This window comes from Apodemus sylvaticus, chromosome 7, assembly GCF_947179515.1.
Source record: "Apodemus sylvaticus chromosome 7, mApoSyl1.1, whole genome shotgun sequence".
In the NCBI taxonomy this organism is placed as follows: domain Eukaryota; kingdom Metazoa; phylum Chordata; class Mammalia; order Rodentia; family Muridae; genus Apodemus; species Apodemus sylvaticus.
The window spans coordinates 113,280,385-113,306,790 of record NC_067478.1 but is presented as its reverse complement, the minus strand read 5'-3'; the positions used below and the strand labels follow the sequence as shown (position 1 = coordinate 113,306,790).

The following is a 26,406-nucleotide window of genomic DNA, read 5'->3' as shown; positions in this document are numbered from 1 at the left end:
ACCGAAGAGGGGTGCAACCGTGGGGACGCTGGAACAAACAAGTTTTTCTCTCCAGCCTGGAGAGCTCCAACGTGGCCGAGAACTCCGAGCCGGAAATGGAAGTGACGTCACGATCAGTGACCCCCCCTTTTCTCCGAGCTCGGAGACCTTCTCGGCGTTCGTCCGAGGGCTCTCCACGCAGCTCGGTGAGGAGCCGGTGAGGGGACGCGGGGGCGGCGCGGGGCGGGAGAGGACGCCAGGGCTCTGCGGGCGGGCGAGCGGGCGAGCGGGCGAGCCGAGCTCCGCTCGCGGGGTCCCGCGGCTTCCCGGGCTCCGCAGCCTTCCCGGGTGCCGCGGCCCGAGTGCGCATCTCGGCTTAGCCCTGAGCTGCCTGCGTCCACCTTTCTTCTAGAGCCCGTGTAAAGTAACTTTCGTGGGATTGTTTCCCTCCCCAGAAAGAATAGATTTTTCCGCCATTGGCATCACATTGAGGCGCTGCATTTTCCATTCTTGGACCCGGGCGATTCTGTTTTGGGGCAGCCGAGCTTTGGTGAGAACAGCCTTTTCCTCTTGTTTTTCTTTTTGTGTGTGTGCGGAAAGGAATGCTTTATCCGATTATCTCGCTTTCGTGGGACCTAGTTTACCTGAGACATATTGCATTCTGATTTTTAAAAAGGCAACTTCGTTGTAGACTTTTGCAGGGTGCCTTTATCTGTATGTAAATATAAACGTACAAAGACCCGGGTCTTTGTGTTGAAGAAAAGTAAGGACACCAAGTTAACGCTTCTTCTGATGCTGGGCTGCGACTCAGCCCCACGCTGCTGAGCCCTCTCCTGCCGAGGTACACCCTAGCCCAAATAGTTAGCTATTGTCTGAATGTTGTAGGCCTGTGCCTCCTTGCAGACTTTAAAAAATGGAGGCTTTGTTAGGTTAGTACTGATTAAACTATTTGGTTTTTCCAAGGAAAAATAAAATGGAGTTTATGTTGAACTGTTTGAGAATAAGTTGAGGATTTAAGGCATGATCCTTTTACATAATGCGGTAATACATTTTCTAAAAAAATGAAGATACTGACCCAGGAAGACCTTAATACTGATCTTTCAGCCAAGAGAATTAAAAACAATAATATTATCTAATATCTTCTTTGTGTGAAATCAGAATTCTTCCTTGTTATATGATAGGTTTTTAGGTGTTTTTGCATCTAAGATCTTTTCAAAGTTTCTTTGTTGTTTCTAATAGTGGGAATTCAATGTAGGGCTTTGGCCATGTTTGGTAAGCTCTCTACCGCTGAGCTATTATAAACCCAGACCTCTTGAAGGCATTTTTGTTGTTGTTTAATATATTTTAAGTTCTTAATTTTTTTTAAAAAATGAGCTGTTTATGCATGGGGTGTGGGCTTACGCCTTGAGTGCAGTGCCCTGGGACGCCACAGAGGGCCTTGGATCCGGACAGCTGCATTACAGGAGGTTGTGAGCCACCTGGTGTGGTGCCGGGGACCAGATCCCTGCTTCTGGAAGAGCGGCATGTACTTTTAACAGATGCGTCTTCAATTCCCCATTTACAATGCTTACATTGAAGTTTTCAGGTGTCTTTTTAGGATCTTTGAACCTAGGGCAGGTCACGTTGTTTGTTAGAGTGACTTTTTAAGGACGTATTTTCTCCATTTCTATGTATATGTTGATGGTTTGTTTCTCTTGGCATTTCTCTCCATTTAAATTTTTTTCTCCATTTTTGATTTTTTTTTTCCCTGTAGACTAACTGATGTTTGGATTTCCGAGTGAAGTGGTATAGCTCTTCCCTAGAATGTGTGAGGCCCTGGGTTTCATCTTCAGCACGATAGTGAAAGGGAGGTAGTGAAACAAATCCAGCTTAAGCCTGTTTTGACAGTACTGAATAAATGTATTACTAATTGATCAGAGCTTTGGAAGTTCATACACTCTACTAAGTTTTTGAGTTAATACACCCTGCTTATATGAGAGTACACAAAGGTAAGGTAAGGTGTGTGTGTGTGTGTGTGTGTGTGAGAGAGAGAGAGAGAGAGAGAGAGACAGACAGACAGACAGACAGACAGAGACTGAGACTTGGGGGTGGTGAACCTAGGGCTTTGGACATAATAAGTAAGTGCTCTGTCACTGAGGTATATCTCCAGTCTTTTAACTGTTTAAACTATATTTTATTTTGTCTGTATAAGTGCATGTATATCCTGGGATAAGTGTCAGGAGTCCATTCTTTCCTTTCATCATGTGGGTCCCAGAAATTGAACTCGGGGAACTTTTAAGTTTTTAGGCTTGGTGGCAAATGCCTTTACACACTCAGCCATTCCTCTGGGGCTGGGGTGGCTACTGCTGCCTCTCCTCCTCCTCCTCCTCCTCCTCCTCCTCCTCCTAGTTCTCCCTCCCCCCCAAGAACAGATGTTCCATATACCTTTTTATTTGACAATGTTAATTGTATAAAATATAAAAATATATGTATGATATTTTTATAATTCATATAATGAATTTTGATTGTATTCATTCCCAAGAGACATGAGTTCTGTCAAAGGTGAGGCTAAATGACAGGGTGTGGGAATGACCACTTTGAAGGAGAAGGGCGTTGGAGTCAGGGGAGCACGGTAAGCAGTGAGTAATTATGTTTGTACAGTGCAGGAGGAGAGCTTTAAGAGTTAGTCCCAGGGTTGACAGTGTTTCACTATTTTCTTTGGTGGTACACAAACTCTTATTCAAGCAAATGGGTAGTGGAGACAGGCAGGAGTATCATTTTAAGTTTGGGGCAACTCAGGACTATATAGCAAGTCACTAAAGAAACAAGGGAACAGTGGCTGCGCTTACAGAGGACTTGAGTTCAATTTCTCTCTCTTTTTTTTAAAGGGTTTCTTTTTTTTTTTAGAATTTTTTAAAGATTTATTTATTATATATGAGTACACTGTAGCTTGTCTTCAGACCCACCAGAAGAGGGCATCAGATCTCACTACAGATGGCTCTGAGCCACCATGTGGCTGCTGGAATTTGAACTCAGGACCTTCAGAAGGGCAGTCAGTGCTCTTAACCACTGAGCCATCTCTCTAACCCCTTGAGTTCAATTTCTAACATTCACATGGCAGCTCAAAACCATCTGTAACTCCAGAGCCAGGGAATCCGGTGCCCTCTTCTGGTTTCCGTGGGCACGAGGCACACAAGTGGTACACAGACAGACTGACAGACATGAGACAGCAACCACAACCAAACAAAACGGGGTAGGAAATTCAGCGGTGCTGGTTATTGGTCTTAGGAAATGTTTGTGTCCCTAAATAGGCAAAGCCTCTTGGAGTGGTTGTAGACTGCTTCAGGTTCCCCAACCCAAAGTAGGACTCAGTTTCCCTGGGGGAATGTTCTAGTTCTACTTACAGGAGGAACCAGTCCTGTGACTGTTTACAGCCACCGAATGAGTTGGAGCCACTCCAGGGCAGAGGACTCACCTGTCAGTGTGGTGTATCTGAAAATATCAGGAGATACTTTGGTTTGACAGTGTCCATGTTACCTTCTATTTTTGCCTTTTAGAGGACATAAATTAAAAATTGATGGTATCAGATGAGTCAGAGAGAGAGAGAGAGAGAGAGAGAGAGAGGATGGAAAGCCAGGCATACCTATAATCTCAGTATTTAGAAGGTGGGGGTAGGAGGTTCTTGAGTTCTAGGCCAACCTGAGCTACATACTGAGTTCTAGGTAAGCCTAGGCTACATGAGACCTTGTTTCAGAAAATCCAACCAGACACCCGTCCCTCAAAAGGAGTTCTTACCATTCATTTGGGAAGGTTATACATATACTGCTGGCGACAGTTTAGTGAAGATATAATTTGAGCTATTGGTAATATCTGCTAAATTTTCGAATATGTGTGTCTTGATATAGTGTTAGTTTAAAATTAAAAACAAATGTGAATATTAAAAATACTCATTATTATCTAAAATAAATTAGTTAGAAACAACCGCGGGAACTGAAGATCTGGTTTAGTTGGCAAAATCCTAGAATGTAGGAAGCCCTGGGTTCCATCTCTAGTTTGCAAAACTCGACTATGAGATATATTCCTGTAATCCTGGGACTCAGTAGGTGGAGACAGGAGAATCATCTTACCAAATTGGAGGGATAACATATAACACACACATGAATTTTTGTGACATCTCTGTTTCTTACCCCTTGGGCTCTGTGAATGGTAAACCAGTGAACTATATTTCTGTCTTCTACACAAGAATGCCTGCCCCAGTCAAATCTGGATTCTGACTTCATTATAAAATACTTGTTTAAAAAAAAATGAGTCCAGGCAGTGGTGGTGCACGCCTTTGGTTCCAGCACCTGGGAGGCAGAAGCAGGCAGATCTCTGTGAGTTCAAGGCCAACCTAGCCTTCAGATTGAGTTCTAGGACAGGCAGGGTTACATAGAAACCCTGTTTCAGGGGGTAGAAATGAATAAAAAAATACAAGAGAGAATATGTGCATCCTTATTAATTAGTGTCTAGTAAGTTTTTATACATTTATTTAAAATGTCACATGACTGGGTATGTTGAGAGACACCCATAATTCTGGCACCTGAAAGGCGAGGATGGTAGAACTTAAGCTCAAGACCAACCTGAGCTATGTAGCAAGTAGCAAAGATGGTAGAGGAAAGAGCTAGTGTGTTGTGTAGCATGTGTGGAAGAACTTGAGTAAGGCGTACTGCGGCAGTCTACACTACGGTTGCAGCTCTTTTACATGAATTTGACATCTGTAATAGTAATTAAACAGGCCTCTCTTCTACCTAAGAACACACACACAAAGGAAGTTGTAACTCTTCCCCCAAGCAAGGAGAAACAGTTCCCAGTAGACATGGTGTCACCATCACAAGCCATATCCACTAATCCTCACATTTACATTTATTCTCACATTTACTCTGGGTGAATAGCATTGTTACCCAAAGATTGAGAGTTGGCATGGCAGCTCTGACCTGTAACCCTGGCTACTGGGAAGTCAGGGTTACAAAGTGAATTCAAGGTCAGCACGATAAGTGTGCTGAGTCCTTGCTTCAAAAGAAGAAGCAGGGTTGGCTGTCTCGGAGGCAGCACATGTGAGACCTTAGGCCTCATTCCCAATACCAGGGAGGGTGCTGGGAGCTGGGTTCGAAGCTGAATCTCCTAGAGGTAGGATTGTGAGTGCAAGGGCAACGTGGGTTACATAAGGAGACTTTCAAAAGGAGAGTTAAACAGATTTAATCTCCAGTATTAAAAAAAATGGAAAGGAGATTGGATGCTTGGACAGTTATTACAGTCCAGTGGGAAATGACCGCAGCTTTTCTCCTGTGGCACAGGCTGGTCTCGGACCTCAGCCCAGGCTGGCCTTGAGTTCCCGGGCCTCTTGCGGTGGTTTCCCAGTTGTTAGGAGTACAGATGTGTGCTACCACCCCTGGCTTTTTACTCTTTTTTCCTCTTCCTCAGGTAATGTTTCCATTTTCCCCTCAGCAAGAACACTGAGGGGAAACAAACTGACCAAACACCTTGTCCTCAGAGCGACTTCAATTCTCTCTCCTTTTAATAGATGCTTGTTTAAGGGTATGTTTGTATCTGTCTGTCGGTCTGTCGGTCTGTCTCCAAAGGCCTGAGGAGGTGGCTCTCGCTGTGGTTGGAGTTCTAGGCGGCTGTGAGCTGTCAGCACTGGTGTTGGGACTTGCATTCTGGCTCTGAGCTAGCCCACGTCCCTAACCGAGCCATCTCTGCAGTCCCTTTCCTCTGTTTTACTTTCAGTTGCCTCTGTCTTCTAACTGTAGGCATCGTGACAGTCTGTGAGATTCCAAACTTCCTGTTTGCTCAGAATGCATCCTTCTTCCCCCCCCACCCCCACAGTGTTTCTCTGTGTAGCCCTGGCTGTCCTGGAACTCACTCTGTAGACCAGGCTGGCCTCAAACTCAGAAATCCACCTACCTCTGCCTCCCAAGTGCTGGGATTAAAGGCATGCGCCACCACTGCCCGGCTCAGAATGCATCCTTGTATCCCATTTTCTCCTTGGTACTCGGGAAGAGCTGCTGTAGCCAGTAGGTTAGTGCCATTTTGCCTTAGAACTGGAGTGGGACCATCTAGGAGGAAATGTGACATTGAACACAAAAAATTTTGCCTTTAGTTCCCGGATCCTAGATTTTTTTTTTTTAACTCCAGGGATAGCATTCATTAGGAGACCCTAGAAATGAGACTGTCACCTAGCCCTCTGAGCTTTGTCGAGAACCAAATACCTAATCGAAAGGTTGAGAATGCTGGCGAGCTAGACTGGATGAATCTTAGGCTCTCAATAAGCTGGAGAGCAGTTAGGGACTCTTGATAAATCAAATTCGGGCATCCTCATGGCCGGCTCCACTTGTATCTACCATGTGGTGGCCGTTAGCCTCACTGCACCGGGACTGACTCAAGCCCAAGCTTCCGGCTCTACTTGTGAGGACTGTTTTTTTCTTAATTAAATCACTTGAAGTAGAAAGGGCCAGCTAGCTCGCTGGGACCCTTGAGTAGAATATACAGAAGGTGACAGGACACTTTAAAGCTGTTCGGGCCCTTCAGGGTCCTCTGACAGTTGATCTTGGCAAAGGGAATTTCTGGCTGTTACCCGTGGAGTAATTCCAGACCCCAGGGTGTGTCAGTATTTACCAAACGTTCCAGGAGCTGGGTAACTGTGGATACTACTTCAGGGAGGGGAAGGGCTAGTTTGTGGAGAAGGAGGAATCCCAAGATGCAGGGAAACAGCTCAAGCCTTTTACCTTGTGTAAGGGGTGAAGCCAGGCCTTGAAGCTGCCAGGCTAGCAGTCTACCACTGCGTGCACCCTGCCAGTGATCCTGCTGGGGTTCTGACAGGTCACCAACACCCTGATACCTTGTGTGTGATTGTGTGTGAGCGAGCGAGACAGACAGACAAGAGAGGAGGACGCAGAGACGGTCTCACTGTTGTCCAGGCTGAGCCTTCCAAGTGTGTGCTCCAGGCTGAGCCTTCCAAGTGTGTGCCCCATACCCATAGTAACTTCATACAGATGTCCCTGTCACCAGTCTTGTCTTTGTATATCCTCGATTGTCCAGACACACGGTGGGTAGCGGAGTCACCATACACGTGTCCTGGCAAGGCGAACAGCAAACGTTCATTCATCTTCCACTTTCTGAAAACATCTCTGCGTATGACGTATGTGTGTATATGAGGTATGTGAATGTGTGTATGTGACTGTGGAATCAGGGCAGCCTCAGGTGTGGGTCCTTGCCTTCTGCCTTGCTTTGAGGCAGAGTCTGCTTTTTCCTGTGTTGGCCAAGCTTTCTGAAATTTCTGGGCTGCTTCTCTCTCTACTGCCCGCCTCCCCGTGGGTACCCTGGATACTGACGTTCATGTTATTGCTGCTTCTGGGTTTTGCATTTTGAGGGATTTGAACTGAGAGCTTCATGCTTGCAAGGCAAATGCTTTGCCTACTCCTTAGCCCTCTGGGATGCTGATTTTTTCCATACATACAAATCTTCAGAGTTCAGGGGGGCCACAGAAGTTCATCTCTTTGCTCCTTTCAGAGCTAGTGTGGCATGCAGACTCACTTGTGGAGTAAGTCTTGACCTAAGCTTGCAATGCGACTGAAACCAGTGTTGAAATAATCTGTCACAAGCTCTTACCACAAGTTCTTGAAGTTTATTTCTGCTCACAGAACTTAGGATCTTAATTTTTTTCCTTCATTTTTGTGGGGAGATTGGGTCTTAAGCAGTCCAGGCCAGCCTTGAACTCTGAGGATGACCAACCCCTCTGCCTCTACGCCTCATCAGAGTTGCAACAGGCTTCTGCTTTGCTCCTGTTTTTACGTGGTGCGAGGGACAGGACACAGGGAGTTACAGATGCTAACCAAGCTTGCTACCCATTGAGTCATATCATCAGTACATCCTGTGTCTTCGTTTTACCATAGGGTCTTAGTATAATCATCAGACTGGTGTTGATTTTTGTGCCTTAGCCTCCTGAGTGCTGGGATTACAGGTTGAGTGCAGTGTTTACTGTTCTTCTTTGATGGAAGATTGGTGTTGCATGCCTAAGCATATTGCTGCTTGGGCCAGCTGACTCATTAATTTAAGGAAGTTCCAGCCATTGATATCCTGTAGTCGTTCAACCTTTATCGTATGCCAGGACCAAGATGTCCTCCTTTTAAGAATAGCTTCATCCAGAAAGTGTCACAGGTTTGGTCCATGTTAACCTGAAAACTGACATTGAGTCTCTTGGTCCACATCTGAGAAGTTAGCACTTCGGTGCTTTTCGTGGGCTTCAAGGTCATTTAGGCTAAATGCTGGGAGGCGTATACTACATCCCACGCTTCCGCAGAACACACTCTGGGTCTCAGTTCTTAAACGGGACTCTAGACTGGCTTAAAAGCAAGAAAATCCTGTCCTTTGCAGCTGTGTGGATGAACACGGTGGGTGCTTGGGGCATTTCTGTGAGGGTGGCTTCAGAAAGGATTAGAGTGTGAGGGCTTTAACTTAATGATTTGATCCATTGATGGACTCAGAGCCTCTGTAAAGTGTTGCCAGGTTTGTTTGTGTAAAGTGTGATGGGTCCTGACTGAAGGAAGGCGTCGGGCATGTTCTTGTCTGTGCTGCTTGTTCCTGGGCTCCTGCCTGCCATTCGTGAGGAACCCTGGCTGCAGATGCTCTGCTGCAGTGATGCTCGGCCCAAGCGCATGCACCAGGCACCCCTGGCTGATCCCTTGGACACTGAGCAAGTAAAAATCTTTCTTCAAAAGGTATTAATTTGTGCCAGGTATGGTGGTCTTTAATCCCAGTACTTGGGGACAGGAGACAGAGGCAGGCAGATCTATGAGTTTGAAGCCAACCTGGTCCATATAGTGAATACTAACTAGGTCAGGCAAGGCAAGGCAACATGTGAGACCCTGTCTCAAACCCCACCGTCCCAGAGATATGTGTGTGAGTGTGTGTGTGTGTGAGTGTGTGTGTGTGTGTGTGTGTGTATGTGTGTGTGTGTGTGTGAGAGAGAGAGAGAGATTGTGATTGTGTGTACGTCACGCTGATATGTGTGTGTGAGAGTGACTACATGCATACCACTTTGAGTTTTCTCTTTCCCCTGTAGGTTTAGGAATTAGCTCAGGCTGTCAGTCTTAACCCACTGAGCCATATTACTAACCCAGTAGTTCCTTCTTTTAATTTGCTGCTAGGTAGCCTATACCTGGGAAAAGTGATAGAGTGGTTTATTCAGAGTATAAAAATTACATTTTTGTGAGCTAAGGTCTTGCGTATCCCAGGCTCGCCCAGAACTCATTCAGTAGCCAAGGGTGACTGTGTTCGTCATCTTCCATGTGCTGGCTTTACAGGTCTCCTCCCCAGGCTGGCTAACGTGCTGGGGGTGTGACCAGGGCTTTGAGTGGCAAGCAAGCAACTGAGCTACATCCTCAGACTGGTTTTAGTTTTAAGATTTATTATTACTTATCCTGTGTGTGTGTGTGCATGTGTTATATATAGGTCAAAGGGCCTCCTTTCATTTTCCTCTGACCTCAGTATGTACATATGCCTTTACATATAGCCACATACACAGTCTCCTGCCCACCCTGCCCCCCACTGACTCTGTCCTCCTTATTTGTTGTCATGGTACCTGGGTTCAGTGGGTGTATTGTATGGTATTGTGTGTGGACCTGTATGTCCAGAATGCAGTTGTGTTGTGTGAGGTATGGACTCTCTGTTGTACTGAAGCTTGTCCCTGGGTTTTGTACTGCTTGTGAGTCGAGTTACAGCAGCAAGTGCTTTTGAAAGTTCATTAGAAAAAAGAGCGTCCTGCTTCCAGCCATTTCCCTGGGACAACGGTTTTCAAGTAGGTTGAAGGTTGTGTCCTAGAACAACCAGTGGGCATAATGTTTCCCTGGTCAAGGGAGCTCAGGGTGTGGTGGATGCTTAAGAGTGTGTGGCTTTCATTTGAGTCCAGAGAGAGCCCTCCATCTCACCTTTCACCGTCCTCGCTAAGTGTGTTTTGCTTATCTCTATGTCTGTGCACCACGTGCGTGCAGTGATCTCAGAGTCCACAAGACAGTGCCAGATTTCTGGACTTGCAATTACAGATGGCTGTGAGATGCCATGGGGGTGCTGGGAATCAAATCTGGAGCCTCCTGAAGAGTAGCAAATAGCAGATACTAGTGACCACTAAGCTGTCTCTGGCCCTTGCGTTGAATAGTTTATTGTATTTTTTTATGGTGTTGAACATGGAGGCCTCTGCCTCAGGAATGTTAGGCATGTGCTCTGCCAGTGAGCTTCATCTCTAAGCCTGTTCTGTTCCTGTTTGACAGGGTCTCACCATTTCCCTCCTGCTGGCCTCAAAGTCTCTTTGCTCCTCAGTCTCCATGCACAACTTCTATTTGTAATTTTTCTTTTTAAAAGATGGTGTCTCCTGTAGCGCAGACTGGTTTTGAACTCAACATGTAGCAGAGGATGGCCTTGAATGTCTAATCCTCCTTCCTCTTCGTCCCCTGAGAACCCGGATTAGAGACTTAAGCTTCCGTACCTGATTCGTGTGCTGCTGGAAGTATGATCCAGGGTTTTGTGCATTCTTTGCAAGCAGTGCTAACTGCAGTACAAACCCAGCCACTTGCATTTTAAATTAAAAAAAAAAACCACTTTTATTTATTTTATGTGTACAGGTATTTTGACTCTATGCCTGTGCACCATATGCATTGTGCCAGTGAAGCCAGAAGAGGTCATTTGGTCCCCTAACCCCTAATCCTGGTGTTTCAGAGTCAGTAGTTAGCTACTGTGTGCAAGAGCTGCAGATGCTCTTAACTACTGAGCCATCTTCCCAACCCTTGTATTGTAATGTTGTAAATATCAACATCGCATTTTCTAACTGCCGCAGTATCACTCAGCCAAGTCAACCATGTGTGCTAGTGTGTCAAGTTTCCTTCATTGTCACCACTGATGTGACCCTCTGATGTGACCCACTGATGTGACCCTCCACTGCTCTTTCACGTACGTTCCCTCCAGACTCCCGGGAAAGACTCCTGTTTGTCAGTGACAGAAACCTGAGAGAAAGATGCCAGGCTGCTCTCTGAAAGATGAATTTAAGCCCATTTTTGACAAGTTTCAGTCTGTGATCTGTCTCTGTGCCCCATGGCTTTAGGCCTTAGGTGATGCTGGCATCAAGATGCAGAAGCATGTGGTAAAGGAGGTTGTGTACCTCTTTGCAGCCAGAACAGAAACAGCAACAACAATAACAACAAAAACCACGGGAAGGTGCCAGGGACCAGGGACGAGACAAACCTTCAAAGGCAGTCCCAGTGACCTCCTCCAGCTGGGTCCTAGCTCCCACCTTTCTCACTAAGGTCGCAGGATGGCTTATACTGTCCAGGAAAAGAGCCTCTGGCTGTAACTGGGCGAGGTGATCTGATTGGGCTAAGTTAGGTGGGCGACGCCCTAAATCTACAAAGCATCACATGGACTGGGATGAAGGACTGGGTAGCGCTATTGACTGCAGATGCAGGAGACGGACTGCTTCAAGCTCCTGCCACCATGACTTCACCATGGTAGACTGTCCTTAGAACTGTGAACCAAAATAAACTCCTGAGTTACTTTGGTAGGTTATTAAGATACCTGTCACGTTATGAATGCGTCAGATTGATGAATCATTGATGAGGTCACTTTCTGAGCTTGCTCTTTTTCTTTAAAACACTTTTTATAAGACTAAACCAGAGAACGAAGTCTCTGCTGGGCTCTTTTGAGACTTCCTTTGTCAATACAAGTAATGTAAATCTCTTTACCTTAGCCTCAGGTAGGCTCTTCCACACAAGGACAAAAAGCTACCACATTTTCACCAAAATACCACAAAAACGCTCTTTAGGTCATATACTGAAATTCTTCACTGAAACCTCTTGGGCCAGGTCGGCACAGTTCAAATCATACTCAGCAACACACTCTTTCATGTTCCTACTAGGATAGCACATTAAGCCACACTTAAAGCATTCCACTGCCTTCCAAATCCAAAGTCCCCAAATACACATTCTTCCAAACAAAAGCATGGTCAGGCCCATCACAGCAATACCCCAGTCCCTAGTACCAACTTCTGTCTTAGTTAGGGTTTTACTGCTGTGAACAGACACCATGACCAAGGCAACTCTTATAAGGACAGCATTTAATTGGGACTGGCTTCCAGGGTCAGAGTTTCAGTCCATTATCAAGCATGGCAGCATCTAGGCAGGCGTGGTGCAGGAGGAGCTGAGAGTTCTACTCTTCATCTGAAGGCAGCTAGGATAAGCATCTTAAAGCCCACACTCACAGTGACACACCTACTCCAACAAGGCTACACCTCCTAGTAGTGCCACTCCCTGGGCTCCCAAGCATGTACAAAGCATCACGGCTACTAACCAGCCAGGCTAGTCCAAAAGAAACCTCAAGTTCAGTAAGAGATGCTGTCTCAGGAAATGAGAGCCATAGAGGAAGAGAGCCAACATGGATTCCTGTATGTCTGCACAGGTGAGCGCAAACACATACACATGTAAATAAAAGTCCCATTATTTATTTTGCATATATGTAATTAGCTATGCTTGTGCCATGCCTTGAGGCCAGAGGACGATTTAGAGATCTGGGAGTGAAACTCAGGTTAGATTCACTACAACCACGACACACTCCATTGGAAAGCTGAGACTGGAGAGGCTGTGAAGTAGGACAGTGACTCAAGTTCTGTCTCCGCAGGCTGAAAAGGAAACAGTTAACTGCTGTTGTTAGTGGGGGGGGGGGGGGGGGGAGCAACTTTTGTTTGGCCTTTCAAGGAAGGTGCCAGAGTAGACATTGTATTGAAGTCACCCACAGATGATGCGAGTCATGTGACTATCAGATGCCTTTCTCACTGTAAGGGACACTGCTACTGCCTGTATTTGAGAGACCCCAGCATGGATTAACAAGGGACCAGAGGACCAGATTCTAGGGGTAATTGTAGTGGGCACTGTCTGTCTTTAGAGTCTTAAGTGTGATCTTTAGGACCTTAGCCCAGCATTTGGGATTCATCAGTTATAGAGAAAGCCAAGTATGGATTTTGTGTGGGTGGGTTTGGTTGGTGGATAATGAGCTATGGGACTTCCAGAGTTCATTGAATGCCACTTTGTCAGGCTGGTGCTCTCCTGGATTTATGAAACCTTAGCATTATATGTGGGGAGAGAGAGAGCATATGCCACAGTGTCATGTGGGGGTCTGAGGCCCGTGTTCAGGAGTCACTTCTCAGTCTTCCACATGGGACTCACGTCAGCAGGCTTTGCAGTGAGAACCTTTGCCTCTCCAGCCACCTCCCTGGCCCCTGTTTGTGTGTGGGTAGGCTGGGTGCCGGGAATTGAACCTAGGTTGTGACGTGCTTGCTAGGCAAGTGCTCTGTCACGGAGCTACATCCTTAGCCCTGTTTTACTTTTTGAGACAGGAGCCCCCCTACTAACTTTCCCAGGCTGGCCTTGACGTCATTCTGTAGCTCAAGCTGGCTTTGAACTTATCTTTTGCTCCCCCTCCCCCCCCCAGTGGCTGGGTTTACAGGCCTGGTGTTTTCCTGGTGTTTTAAAAGATAACATTGTTTTTTAGCTGCTTTGAAGTCTTTTTGCTTCTGTCTTGAAAGTGTTGAGATTACAAAGCCTCTTCCACCATACCTGGCTTTCATGGCTTGTTTCTTTTTCTTTTTCTTTTTCTTTTTTTTCTTTTTTTTAAGAGCCAGTCTTTAAACTGTTTATTGGAAGATAGCAATGAAAGAAAAAAAAGAGGAAATTTGTTGAAGAAATGAAAACAAACCTGAAAACAAGAAAGTCAACCTCTCTGGCTGGGCATTCAGCTTCAGTGGTTGAGCGCCTGCCTATTGTGCTGAGGCCTGGGTCTGTCCCCAGCATCACACAAAGAAGGCAGAGGCAGGATTGTGAGTTCAAGGCCAACCAAGTCTTCCTGTTTGGAGGGGTGGGGTGGATAAAGAGAAGAAAAAGACAAAAGTAACACTTTTTTTCTTTTGAATATCTAATACTCTTTATTTAAAAAGGTAATCCATAGTAATGAGTCCCGCAGTGACCCCGTGCTACTTGCCAATATGAAGGAGAAAGGGCATTTATGTGTATAATTCTAGTGTTGCCAGTCAAGACCCTAGGCCCTAGTACTTGAAATGTGCTCTGTGCTCAGGGAGTGTGTGTGTGTGTGTGTGTGTGTGTGTGTGTGTGTGTGTAGGCCAGGGGTAAATGCTGGGTGTCTGCTGCAATCATTCTTTGCATTATTATTATCAGTTTTAGTTTTACTGTTATTTTTTCGTGTTTTTGTCTGCCATGTGTGTGGGGTCCACTGGAAGGCCAGAGGGGGCCATTAGACTCCCTGGAGCTGGAGTCAGCAGTGGTACAAGATGCTGTGTGTGGCTGCTGGGAATTGAACTCGGGTCCTCTGCAGGAGCAGCAAGTGCTTTAACTTGCTCAGCTAGCTCTCCCTCATCATCCTCCTGTTTGAGACAGGGTCTCTTGCTGGACTCGGAACTCTGATTTGGTGAGAATGGCCAGTGAGCCTCCCGAACACTGCCCAGACTTTCCTGTGGGTTCTCAGGCTTCAAGCACGTTACTGACTGAGCCCCCAGTAGCTCTGTCTGTCTTTCTTTCTCTCTTTCTCTCTTTCTTTCTTTCTTTCTTTCTTTCTTTCTTTCTTTCTTTCTTTCTTTCTTTCTTTCTTTCTTTCTTTCTTTCTTTCTTTTCTCCTTCCTTCCTTCCTTCCTTCCTTCCTTCCTTCCTTCCTTCCTTCCTTCCTTCCTTCCTTCCTTCCTTCCTCTCTTCCTTTCTCTTTTTCTAAAGAAAATATAAAATTGCTTTTTGTTGTTATTATGATCACCATCATCACTGTGTTTATATGAGTGGTTTTCGCCTGCATGTGTGCGCACCACTTTGGTGTCAGGTGTCCTCAGAGGGTGTTGGATCCCCTGGAACTGGAGTTATAGATAATATGAGTTGCTGGATGTGGGTGCTAGGAATTGAACCCAGGTCCTCCGGAAGAGCAGCCAGTGCCTATAAGACACCTAGCCATTTCTCCGGCCCTCAGTTCCTTTTTTAAAATAATAAAATACCCGTGAGTTGTTGTTCTAACCTCTGGGCCAGAGACGATACAGCCAGTGCTTGTTTTCTTTGTGCGTTGCCATCTTGCCCCGAATCAGTTTTCAGTTTGTGCTTCCCGTGTGCGTGTGTGCAGGACTCTCCTCAGCCGCTTGCTTTTTCTTGTAGTACTTATGAAGTAATATATCAGTTCTTTTTTTTTGTTATGATTATATTTCCCCATAGGACTTCTAGATCTTTACAGAACAGAATATTTTCTGTGTCCTTCCCTGCTCTGCTCATGCCTCCTACAGGAATAGGACTTCCTAATAATTTGATGAAAGAATTAAAGAATAAGCCAGACCTGAAATAAACCAGTACCTCCAGTACCTCCAGTAAATGAAATAGACGAGGTAAGATTATTTGTGATAATGTTTTTATTTTAACCCATATATTGAAAATACCATTTTAGTACATAAAAAAAACTCAGATGCTTACTTTTTTTCCAGATATGTTTGATTTATGTTTATAATAAATAAGATGAGTAGCTTGAAAAGATTCAGTGGTAGACTAGATTACATAGATTACTGGTAGAATGTATGTTTAGCTTGAGGCCCTGGGTACAGTTCAGTCACACACATAGGGCAGGCAGTTTAGCCCCATTGTACAGTTCTTGGCTCATATACCAAAGCCCTGAATTCTGTCCTCAGCACCACATAAACCGGGTATGAGGGAACACATCTGTAATGCTAGTGGTTGTGAGATAGAAGCTGAAGGATCAGAGGTTCAAAGCCATCCTCAGCCACTTGGTGAGTTCAAGGCCAACCCTTGTATCTCAGTATGAGATTCTGTCCTTGAAAGTAAAAAGGAGGAAAAGAAAATAGGTAGATTCAATAGATAAGCTATTTCAAACTTGTTTTTTGTTTTGTTTTCTTTTGTTTTGTGTTTTAAAGAAAGGTTGTCTTTATGTGGTTGGGCTCTATCTTACGGTATTCCCGCCTTGGCCTCTAAGTGCTAGTGTTATCATGTGTTCTCTCAGGCCCTGGACCGGATACACTTTAGAGTTGTCAGACAACAGTCATGTTGATTTTAAAAAATATTTAAAAAATATTTCAACTTCAGCTTTTAAAAATTAAGTCCTAATATGTACATATGAAGTAGTCATTTACATGTGGAGCTAGTGGCCTGCATAGTGCTGTGGTGGGCCCATATGTTCTTGTCATGTTACGGAGTAATAGCAGTCACAGAAAATCAAGCTTTTTGGACAAGCCTAGCTTCATCAGTTAGTTCTCAGTTCATTTCCAAGCTGGGTAATACTAGACTGATCACTAATGCTGCCTGAAGGTGGGTGTTTCAGTGTGGGTAACGATCTCTCCTGTGTAGGCTGGTTATGATAGCAGGTGAGCTTATGTATGTAAGGGTCCTAGCACAACTTCTGACAAAAGTCGTAAAAGTTAACTGGTATGCGTATGGCTACTGTTAGTGAGTAGATGCCTGTTGGTGGGTCTCACATATATTATCTGCAGAGAGCGAGCAGCACTGTGTGATGTTTGATGACTGACGTTCGATGTTGTTGATTAATGATTGATGTGAACAGGACTCCATATAACCCTGTATTCAGAGGAATGGAGATTGCCTCTGTCCACTTAGATTCATAAGCTGTCCCGAAGTGATCTTGGCATCAGGGAAGGGAGTGTTCAGGCACATTTCACCATCAGCATCACGGGATGGCAGCCATTGATTTGTCCCATGGTAAGTCCTTGTTGAAGCTCTCTTTCAGACTGTTTTAGGTCTTTCCTGCACAGCAAAGTCCAGTGGGCAGGACTTTAGTAGTTTTGTGTGTTCATTTACCATGAGCTGAAGTGGGCTATATAATAGTGGTTTGTGATTTAGGGCCCCAGTGTGTATGCTTGCAGAAAAGATGTTTTGTAATTGTCATGAGTTCTGTCACCAGGGGCAATATAGAGTCATATGTTTCTTTTTACATTTCATTTTATTTATTATTGCGTGTATGCATTTGTATGACTGCGGGTAAATGTAGAAGTCAGAGTACTTTTGGGGGGTCAGTTCTCTCTTTCCATGTGAGATCCTGGGATCAAACTCTGGGTATCAAGTGCAAGCACTCGCATTACCCAGATGTGCCGTCTCACTGGCCCCAGAGTCAGTGATTTTAGACCTTAAGTTCCTTTATCTATGATGTGAGAATACTCTCTGTCTCAGTTGGCAGCATAGTTCCTGGCTGGCCCTGTCTCCAGGGGAGGCATTCGTGCTGTGGCATTTCTTGGTAGTAATATATATGTATGTGGTTTGAGTGTACAGTGGCAGGGGAATGTCACACTGTTGTGGAGTGACCTCATGCCATGTGAATGTGGGATTTTATGCTGTCTTTCTTTCCTATCAGGCCTTCTTTCTAGAGAGCCTATCTACGTCTACGAAGCAAACATAGAGGTAGAAGGGACCGGGATTGACAACCAGGCAAACTGTTACCAGGTAAAGAGAGAGGATATCATTCTACCAAATACAACCGTTTTATCTGTGACCTAGAAGCATTTCCATCTAGAGTCTGGAGTTTAGACAGACTCAGTCTCTAGTACATTCTCACTAGAGGGTGAAGAGTATCTTGTTGAATTTCCCTGGAGAACAGAGCCTTGCAAATCCTTCTAGCATTTCTGTTATTGCTTATTAATGTGTTTGCTTGGCTGGGATTGAGCCAAGGCCTTTTTATCCGTGCTAGACACATGCTTTAGTCCTGAGCTCTGTCCCTGACTTCACTGATCTTTGTTTGTTTTAGATAAGAGTCCGCCTATATAGCCTAACCTTGAACTCTTAGCCCTGGCTGGTCTCAGCCTCCCTCTCCAGGGTTGGGGTTACAGACTTGGACCCCCACTAACTAATCTTGAGCTTCATTTATTACTGCATGTCTTTTGTTTTGTTGAGAGCTCTGACAGATGGTAAGGCAGGTGAGAGCACCCTTTTCTCAGAAGATCTATTTATCCATTAGATACAGTTTGCTTAGGAATATGCTGCACTGAGACAGCAGGACCAGGAGAGCTTCCTGCCTGGCTGTGCTCTGGCAACCATGCTTACAAAGTCAAGCCGTGTAACAGTAGAAGGCCAGCAGAGTACGTGAAGGGGAAAGGAGCTCCTGGGGCCACTGAACCCTGCAGCTGCCTGAGGCTGATCTGAGAACATGGAGAGAGAGGGATTAGGTCCGCCTTCCTAATTGTCCATTGAGTACTAGCAAGACGGTTCTTTGGCTCAAACCAACATGTGTGTAATGGTTCAGGATTCAGTGACGTTCGATGATGTGGCTGTGGAGTTCACCCCGGATGAGTGGACCTTGCTGGACCTGACTCAGAAGAATCTGTACCGAGAGGTCATGCTGGAGAACTACGAGAACTTGACTTCAGTAGGTAAGGCTCCCGCGTCCCTCCTTAATTCCTCTCAGCATTACCTTTTATGGAACAGGTACACGGTACATGCTTCTTGATGTGTAAGACACTATCATGTTCATTAGGAATTTAGTAGAATCACAGGTCAATTTTTAAATAAAACTTTTGTGTGGGGGTAGGGTCAAAGGGCACACACCTTTAATCCCAGCACCTGAGAGGCAGAAGCAGAGGCAGTTGGACCTCTTGAGTTCACAGCCAGCTTGTCTATATACCTAAGGCTATATAATGAAATCAAACTAAAAAATAACCTTTCTAATTTGTGTGTGTGTGTCTGTGTGTGTGTCTGTGTGTGCATATGTGTGCTTGTGCGTGTCCGTGTGTGTCTGTGTGCGAGTGCGTGTGCATGCTTGTGCATGTGCATGTGTGCGCACGTGCGTGCTTATTTCTGTGCACACGTGCACATGCAGCATGTATAGAAGTGCATTAAGTGTTTGCTTCTATCACTATCTATTCCTTTGAGGCAGGCTTTCTCCCCGACCTTAGCGCTCTTGTGTCTCTCAGACACTGAGCCCCAGCGACCCTCTCTGCACCTACCGTAGGTAGCACTGTAGTTGCAGGCACACTCGACCATGCTCGGCTTGTTAGGTGGTCATGAGACCCTGGCTCAGCTCCTTGTGTTGTACAGCAAGCCGTCTTCCCAGCTCCAACAAATAGATTTCCTGGCATAATGCATAATGATCTATAGGGGCAAGTCCTTTTTACCTTTTCCTTTTCTTCTTTTCTCTCTCCTTTTCTTTAAAAAAATTCACACGCGTGCGTGTGCGTGTGCGTGTGCGTGTGCGTGTGTGTGTGTGTGTGTGTGTGTGTGTGTGTGTACACTCCTAGATATATAAATATAATCTGCATAGTTCCCATAGTTTTACAAGGCTGACCATTTGGTATTGGATAACCAATTGGTATGCTCTTCCTGTGGAATTCTTTCCCCCCTCTTAGCATACCCTAGTTGTCTGTAGCTGTGTAGTTGTGTGGGGTGAGGCCTCCTGGGCCCTGCTCTCCCACATTAGCATGTCTGTAGTGTCCTCCTCACCCCACTCCTGTGTAAAAAGTCCTGTTGCTGAGACTTATGTAGCTTCTGATATCACAAAGAGACAAACCTCACCGCAAACTCCTTGGTTCTCTGGCTTTTAAAATCTTTACATCTCCTCTTCTAAAATGTTCTCTGAACCTTAGGTGCACGAGTTGTACTGTACATGTATCCATCGGGAGCAGGCTCTACAACTTTGCATTTTGATTCATTGTGGTTTTCTGTAATTGTTTCTGTCTGTTACAAAGAGATGTTTCTTTGATGAGGGATGAGGACTACACTTACTTGTGGGTTAAAGACATGTATTTAGAACGTGCTGGATTATGCCGGTTTGGTAAGGTGGGGACTGTAGGTTCTCCGAGATCTATGGTTTCCAGCCCTAGGCATAACATCCCTCTTGTCAAGTGGCTCTTAGGCCAGTTGTCGAGCTGTTGGTTATGCGTGCCTGTTTGGTATCCTTACGGCTGCTATGCCGTGTGGGTTGTTGTGCCTCAGAGATGTCCTAGCTCCGCTGGACTTGTTGCTTCCCGTTACCTGCAGCCTTCCTGACTGCCTTTGTCTCTTCACGGCTGACTAGTACTAGTACTACATAAGTCGTGTGCAGTTGTTGTTGGAGGACATTGAGGTTGTTTCCGGTTCCCAGCTAGTGTGAACAGAGCAGCAGTGAGTATGGCTGAGCGGTTTCTGAGGAGTAGGACATCCAGTCTGTTAGGCGTGTGCCAAGAAGGGGTGGTAGGGCTGGGTCATAGGGAGAGCTATTTCAGCCTCTTGAGAGTTCTTCACACTGATCTCCATAGTGGCTGCACCAGCTTGCACTCTGTCAGCAGCGACTGAGGGTGCCTGTTCCCCTTATCCCTTCAGCACTGGTTATTGGTTATTTTGTTGATCTGTGGCTTTGCATGGGATAAGATGAAATCTAGAGGTTGGTTGATTTGCATTTTCCTCAGGGCTAAGGATGCTGAACCTTTAGGAAATGGTTTCCTGTGTATTGTGGCCACATTTTCCCTGGCCTTAGTCATTCCAGACCTTCCTCAGTGACGGACATTAAAAACATTTCTCAGCCAGGATTTTATTTGGAGAACTCTCATTTTTTGTTTGTTTCTTTTCTTCCTTTTTTTTTTTTTAAATATGCTCTATTTACATAGCTCAGGCAAGCCTTGAATTAAAACTCACAAAGATCTGCCTGCCTTTGCCTCCCAAGTGTTGGAATTAGATGTGTGTGTGCTGCCAGGTCTGTGTTCCTTTCCCCTCTTCTCTCCTTTCTGGTTCATTTTTCCTTCCTCTTATGCACTTCCTTCTCCCCTGCCCCCATCCCATCCCTCATCCCCCCACCCCCACTGTGACCCTCTGTTTGGAAACAGAATCTTTCCTGTGTTGTCCAGGCTGGCCTTAAACTTGGGATTCTCTGTCCTCATCCTCCTGTGTTACAGGATTTCAAGTTTCTTTCACCACTGTGCCCAACATAGTAATTTTGTTTTTGAAGAGTACATGCATGTTGTACTGGGCTGGGCATCCTTTGTTGAATATGAATCCCTAGTGCGGTGCACATGCTAAGGAGATATTCTACCCTTGAGGAATAACCCTTCTAGAAAGTGTACATTATCTTCCATTTGGCTTTCAGAGAGTAGAACAAACCAGCCCTTTTAGGACACAGAAATGTTGTCTTTTCTATGCTGCTGGAGATTGTACTGAGAGCCTTACATGTTAAGCTATGTCCCTCCCTCCCCCATATTTGAATTTTAACTCACTTTGAAAGAATTACCTTGCTTTCACTTAAACTGTGATTTCCTTGGCCATAGGAAAGTTTGTTATCTCCTACGTGAGCCTCTTTCACTCACACATGTTTCTGTCTATGCAGGATGTCAGTTCTTCATTCCTAGTCTCACCCCCTGGTTAAAACAAGAAGAGTTGGGGGCAGCGGAGAGTGCCGTTCCTCAGCGTGAGTATCCACAGAGAAACTGTGTTGATGAGCTTCGTATAGTTCTGCAACTCTAATCAAATTTCTTATGATGTACTGGCCTCAGACATTGAATTTGTTTTTCTCTGTGAGATAACCTGCCACTTAACATACTCTATTGTGTGTGTGTTCAGGTATACTTGTGATCTTACAGCCTATGTGTCCCCTTTCCTAAGTTTACTCTTTCAGTATTGATTGTTTTTCCAGAGCTTTATGACTTTCTTTTTGCTGTAACTGTCACAGGGTCAGTTTGTAGTTCATTACATAGAATGTTGACTCTGCTTTTCTTTTTTTATTACGGCTTTTTTGTTGGTCTTGTTTTGGAGGTGCTGGGGATTGAACCAGCAGGGCTTGGGCCTGTGAGGCAGCCATTCTCCCTACTGAGCAGTCTTATTGCTACATTTTTAACAAAACAAAATTCTTAAATCTCTCTGTGCAGTCGTACTGCTGTGCAGTACACATCACAACACATGTGTGGAGGTCAGAGAACAACTTCGGAGTCATATTCTCTTTCTACCATGTCACTACTGAGGCTCAAGAACTCAGGTCGCCAAGTTTGGTGACAAGGTGGCCTTCACCTTGTATTTTAAGACCAGGTCTCTAACAGAGATCTGGGGTTTACTGACCAGGCTAGGCTGGCTGAGCAGTGAGCCTCGGGAATCTTGTCTGTCTCTGCCTCTCTGGTCCTGGGATTATAGTATGTGCCACCGTGCCGGGCATTTTAAAGGGGTTATAGGGTTCAAGCTCAAGCCCTTGTGATTTACCAACTAGCCATCCCCCCTCCCTTTTCTTGTTTTCTGTTAGTATAATTGAAACCGAGTCTTGGAATTATAGTCCAGGCTACTCTTGAACGTAAAAAAAATTCTGACTTAGCCTCTTATGTGTTAAGATCACAGGTGTGCACCATTGTGTCTGCTTGTCTTTATTTTCTCATTAGTTTGGTTTCCAGCTGTAGCCGTCACTGGCTGAGATAACTTTCCAGCCCTCACACTTATTTTCGTGGTGTGCTTAATTTGAAAAGAAGGACAAGTGACTCTTACTCCTAAGCCCTTGTAATGCCATCCATGTTCTGAACTTCTTACGTTTCTCTTTCTATTTAACTTAAGAATTGGAACTACAGCCTACAATTGACGAATCAGAACTTGAGAATTATTTTAGGATGCAAAGTTCCAGTGCAACCGAAATGGTAAGATCAGCAAGGACTTTCTATTCCTTTGAACCATACAAAAGAGAGAGATTTGAGATGAGTAGTATGCTCCTGAGAGGAATTGATGTTTCTGAAGTATCTGGAATATCATGAATTGGGAGATTCTCCAAATAGATCATAAAGATTTTTGTCTCATTGTTTCCACAAATGCGTATTTCCACATATGCAATTAGACATGGAAGTTTTAAGCAATTTTATGGAATCACTCTTTTTTTAAGGGTCTATAATTAGTTGTCAGGGTTTTGGCAAAGGAATCTGTCATTCAGTTTGGAAAAAACTAAAGGTCAGGAAAGAATTGCATGGATGAATTCTGTAATGAATTCTGAATGTAAAACTGCTTTTGTCTTCAGGTGGGTGATCCGTCCCTTCACGAGCAGTCAGGAAACCACAGTGAAGGGGACCTATGTGACTCTAAGCCATGTGGAAATGTGTTGGGTGAGCAATTATGCCTTAACACAGAGGTGAACATGCAAAGCCAAGGATTCAGTTCTGAGTGTAACTGGTATGGGAAAGACATCCTTTCTTTGCTCAAGGAAACCTCTACTGGACAGAACGTTTCTGAGCTTAATCAGTGTGGCAAGCTCTTCAGTCTGACTCCAAACATCATGTACCCGAGCACTAGCACAAACGAGAAGCCCTTTGAATGCACAGACTGTGAGACAGCCTTTTTTAATCAGTCTTACTTTCAGCCAGACATGAGGCCTCACAATGGAGGAGAACCCTATGACTGGAGTAAATACGGGAATGGTTTTATTCATCCTACAAGCCTTGCTATGCATCTTCCAATTCTCAATGCAAGAAACCCCTACAAATTTGAGGATTGTGGAAAGGACTTTCAGTATTTTGCATGCCTTAATAATCCCATGGGAATGTGCACTGGAGAAAAATTCTGTGACTGCAAGGAATGTTGGAAAGCCTTCACGGTTTCCTCACACCTAACTCAATATGTATCGATTCATACTGAAGAAAAATCCAAAGTATGTAAGATATGTGGGAAGTCCTTTGCTAATTATTCTCGACTTTCTGCACACGTAAAAACTCATAATGAAGAAAAGCCCTTTGTATGTAAGGAGTGTGGAAAGGCCTTTAAAAATATGTCATACCTTAATGATCACGTTAGAATTCACACTGGAATAAAATCATACAAATGTATGGAATGTGGGAAAGCCTTCCTTCGATGGTCAGGCCTTACTGAACACATACGAGTTCACACTGGGGAAAAGCCTTATGAATGTAAGGAATGCGGGAAAACCTTTTCTAGATCTACTCAGCTCACTGAACACATACGAACACACACTGGAATCAAACCTTATGAATGTAAGGAATGTGGGAAAGCCTTCACTCAGTACTCAGGCCTTGCCACACACGTGCGAATCCATAGTGGAGAAAAGCCCTTTGCATGTAAGGAGTGTGGGAAGGCCTTTACCAGGACCTCTGGCCTGATTCATCATGTGAGAACGCACACAGGAGAGAAGCCTTTTGAATGTGTGCATTGTGGGAAAACCTTCATTACTTCCTCCCATCGCACTAAACATCTGAAAATCCACAGTGGCGAGAAGCCCTTTGTGTGTAACATATGTGGGAAAGCATTCATATATTCTACATCCCTTAACATTCACATGCGGACCCACACTGGAGAGAAGCCCTATATATGTAAGCAGTGTGGGAAGGCCTTCGCTGTTTACTCTCGCTTGAGGAAACATAGCAGAGTCCACACTGACGAGAAGCCCTTTCAATGTGAGGGTGTGAGTGTTGCTATTTAGCCCATCTGTTGCCACCTTTAAATGTTGACAGTGACACCAAAGATCATCAGGTTAGTCTTAACTGCCGTGTGTGGGTTCTAGGGCTCGCACTGGCCGTAGACACCATCCTAATTTTATGAAATAGGATATTTAGGCTCCCCTCAAACTTTTCTTCTTTTGGATAGTGCTGAGGATTGACCTCTAGAGCATCACTCATGCTAGGCTAGCATGCAATCACTGAGCTGCGTTTTCCAGGTGCCCTGGAACCTTTTTATGGATATCTGAGTCTGAGCATCTGTGGGTCACAAGTGAGGCCAATCTCCTAGGTGGCCTCATTCGGATGCTTGACTCTTCGTGATCATAACATTTCTAAATGCTATGAAATAAAACAGATTTGATTTTTTTTTTTATTTTATTTTATTTTTTTTTTTGGTTAATGGCTGCCAGTGTGGCTTGTCAATGTGAAAATGCATCACAAGCCAAGATAACACAGGACTGTGGAAAGACTCCTAGGCAACTACTCCGAGCCCATTGATTCTGAGAGCATGCCAAGAAATAGTTCCTATCTGTTCTTAATAGCTAGTCTATTTACAGATGGTAACCCTGTGATCCTTTATAAAATTCAAATCGTCCACTGTGTCCCCATCATTTGGATCCATTTTGGATTGAGGTGACAGGAACTGACCATATTCCTCAGATTGGTTGAGATTGATGATCTGAGGCTAGAACTGAGGGCCTTGTGGATGCTAGGCAAGGACTTGGCCACTCGGCTGCATTGCTAGCTGGCCTAGTCTCTAGTACAGATTTCTCAGTTATTGTAATGTGGAAGGGTTGAGAGTTTTTTAAGTACAGTTTCTTCTTAGCTTCAGTGTTCTTCCCTTACATATTTTACTAAGAGCACTCAGGAGGAACCAAGTTGCTCCTTTTGAACTCTTTAATTACAAATAAATTTTTGATTCTATCACTTGCAAGTTCTAACTTCCATACAAAATGCTAGAGTACAGATCTGCTTGGCTCAGTATCAGTACATATCACTGATTGGTTTTTCTTTGTGTTCTTCCTTAACTAAGGGAGTCCTCACCAGAACAGCCTCTTCCTGTCACTCAGTTTCAAGGCTGCTTGCAAGTGTTTAAGTGTTTTTGTTTTTGTTTTTAAAACTGCACTGCCACAGTACCACAAAACACCATAGCTAGCTAGCACTGGCAAATTGCTCAGAAGATAAAGGTGCTTGTGAGCAGGAACTGAGTTTGATCCCAGGGACCTACACAGTCAAAGGAGAGCACAGATGCTACACATTAGTCTCTACTTATGCATGCATACCACACTTGCACACACATGTATACACCATAAATATAACACAAAACAGCATAAACCAAGGTGCTTTAAAAGTTCCCTTTAAGAGAAACAAAATTTTAGGTTAGCATAGTATTGGGTTTTATTATGGCATTTTCGTATCTATAGATCATAGTACTTCTCGTTAGCTTACCACTTTTGGATAAAATTTTAGGGCTGCAGGTTCGCTCAGTGGTCATAGTCTTTCCCTAGCATAAGGATAGCTAGTTTTCACCTCCTGCAGTGAACCATATAAGGCAATTTATTTTCTCACACAACAATAACAGCATGGGAGCTAGTGAAATGGTTCAGAGGACAAAGCTCTTGCCCTGCAAACATGAGGACCAGAGTTTGTTTTCTCAGAACCTGTCTTAAGTGCCAGGTGGCCATGGAGGCCGCCTATAATCCCAGTGCTTGGGAGGAAGGTGGGACTCCTCAGGAGATTTGGTGGTTAGGTTATTTGACTCCACGAGCTTTGGGTTCAGCAAGAGACCCTGCTTCAGTAAATAAAACGGAAAGTGATCGGGGGAAACCTGGCATTACCTTCTGGATTCCACATGCCACTTGCAAATGTGGAAACACTAACATGCACAAGCACACACGTGAAAACAAACTAACAGCATGTTTGGCTTCTGGAGGAGACTCGTCCTGGCATGCACTCACTTTCATGTGACAAAGCCTGAAAATGAGGATTTTTTTTTT

The 26,406-nt window shown here is 44.7% G+C and overlaps 1 protein-coding gene across 4 annotated transcripts; it reads left to right on the top strand.

Moving 5' to 3' along the window:
• LOC127689384 (zinc finger protein 426-like) lies at nucleotides 1-26,406 on the top strand. 4 transcript variants are annotated; one of them, XM_052189029.1, is made up of 9 exons: nucleotides 1-185; nucleotides 435-529; nucleotides 15,237-15,403; nucleotides 16,588-16,742; nucleotides 17,392-17,480; nucleotides 18,277-18,403; nucleotides 21,325-21,405; nucleotides 22,530-22,609; nucleotides 22,981-26,406. In XM_052189029.1, the coding sequence occupies exons 4-9, from the start codon at nucleotides 16,718-16,720 to the stop codon at nucleotides 24,391-24,393; spliced, it is 1,815 nt and encodes a 604-aa protein (XP_052044989.1). In that variant the 5' UTR covers nucleotides 1-185; nucleotides 435-529; nucleotides 15,237-15,403; nucleotides 16,588-16,717; the 3' UTR covers nucleotides 24,394-26,406. The 4 variants fall into 4 exon arrangements, with proteins under 4 accessions (XP_052044989.1, XP_052044990.1, XP_052044991.1 ...); XM_052189030.1 differs by having other exon boundaries at nucleotides 392-529; nucleotides 15,305-15,403; XM_052189031.1 differs by having other exon boundaries at nucleotides 392-529; nucleotides 16,641-16,742.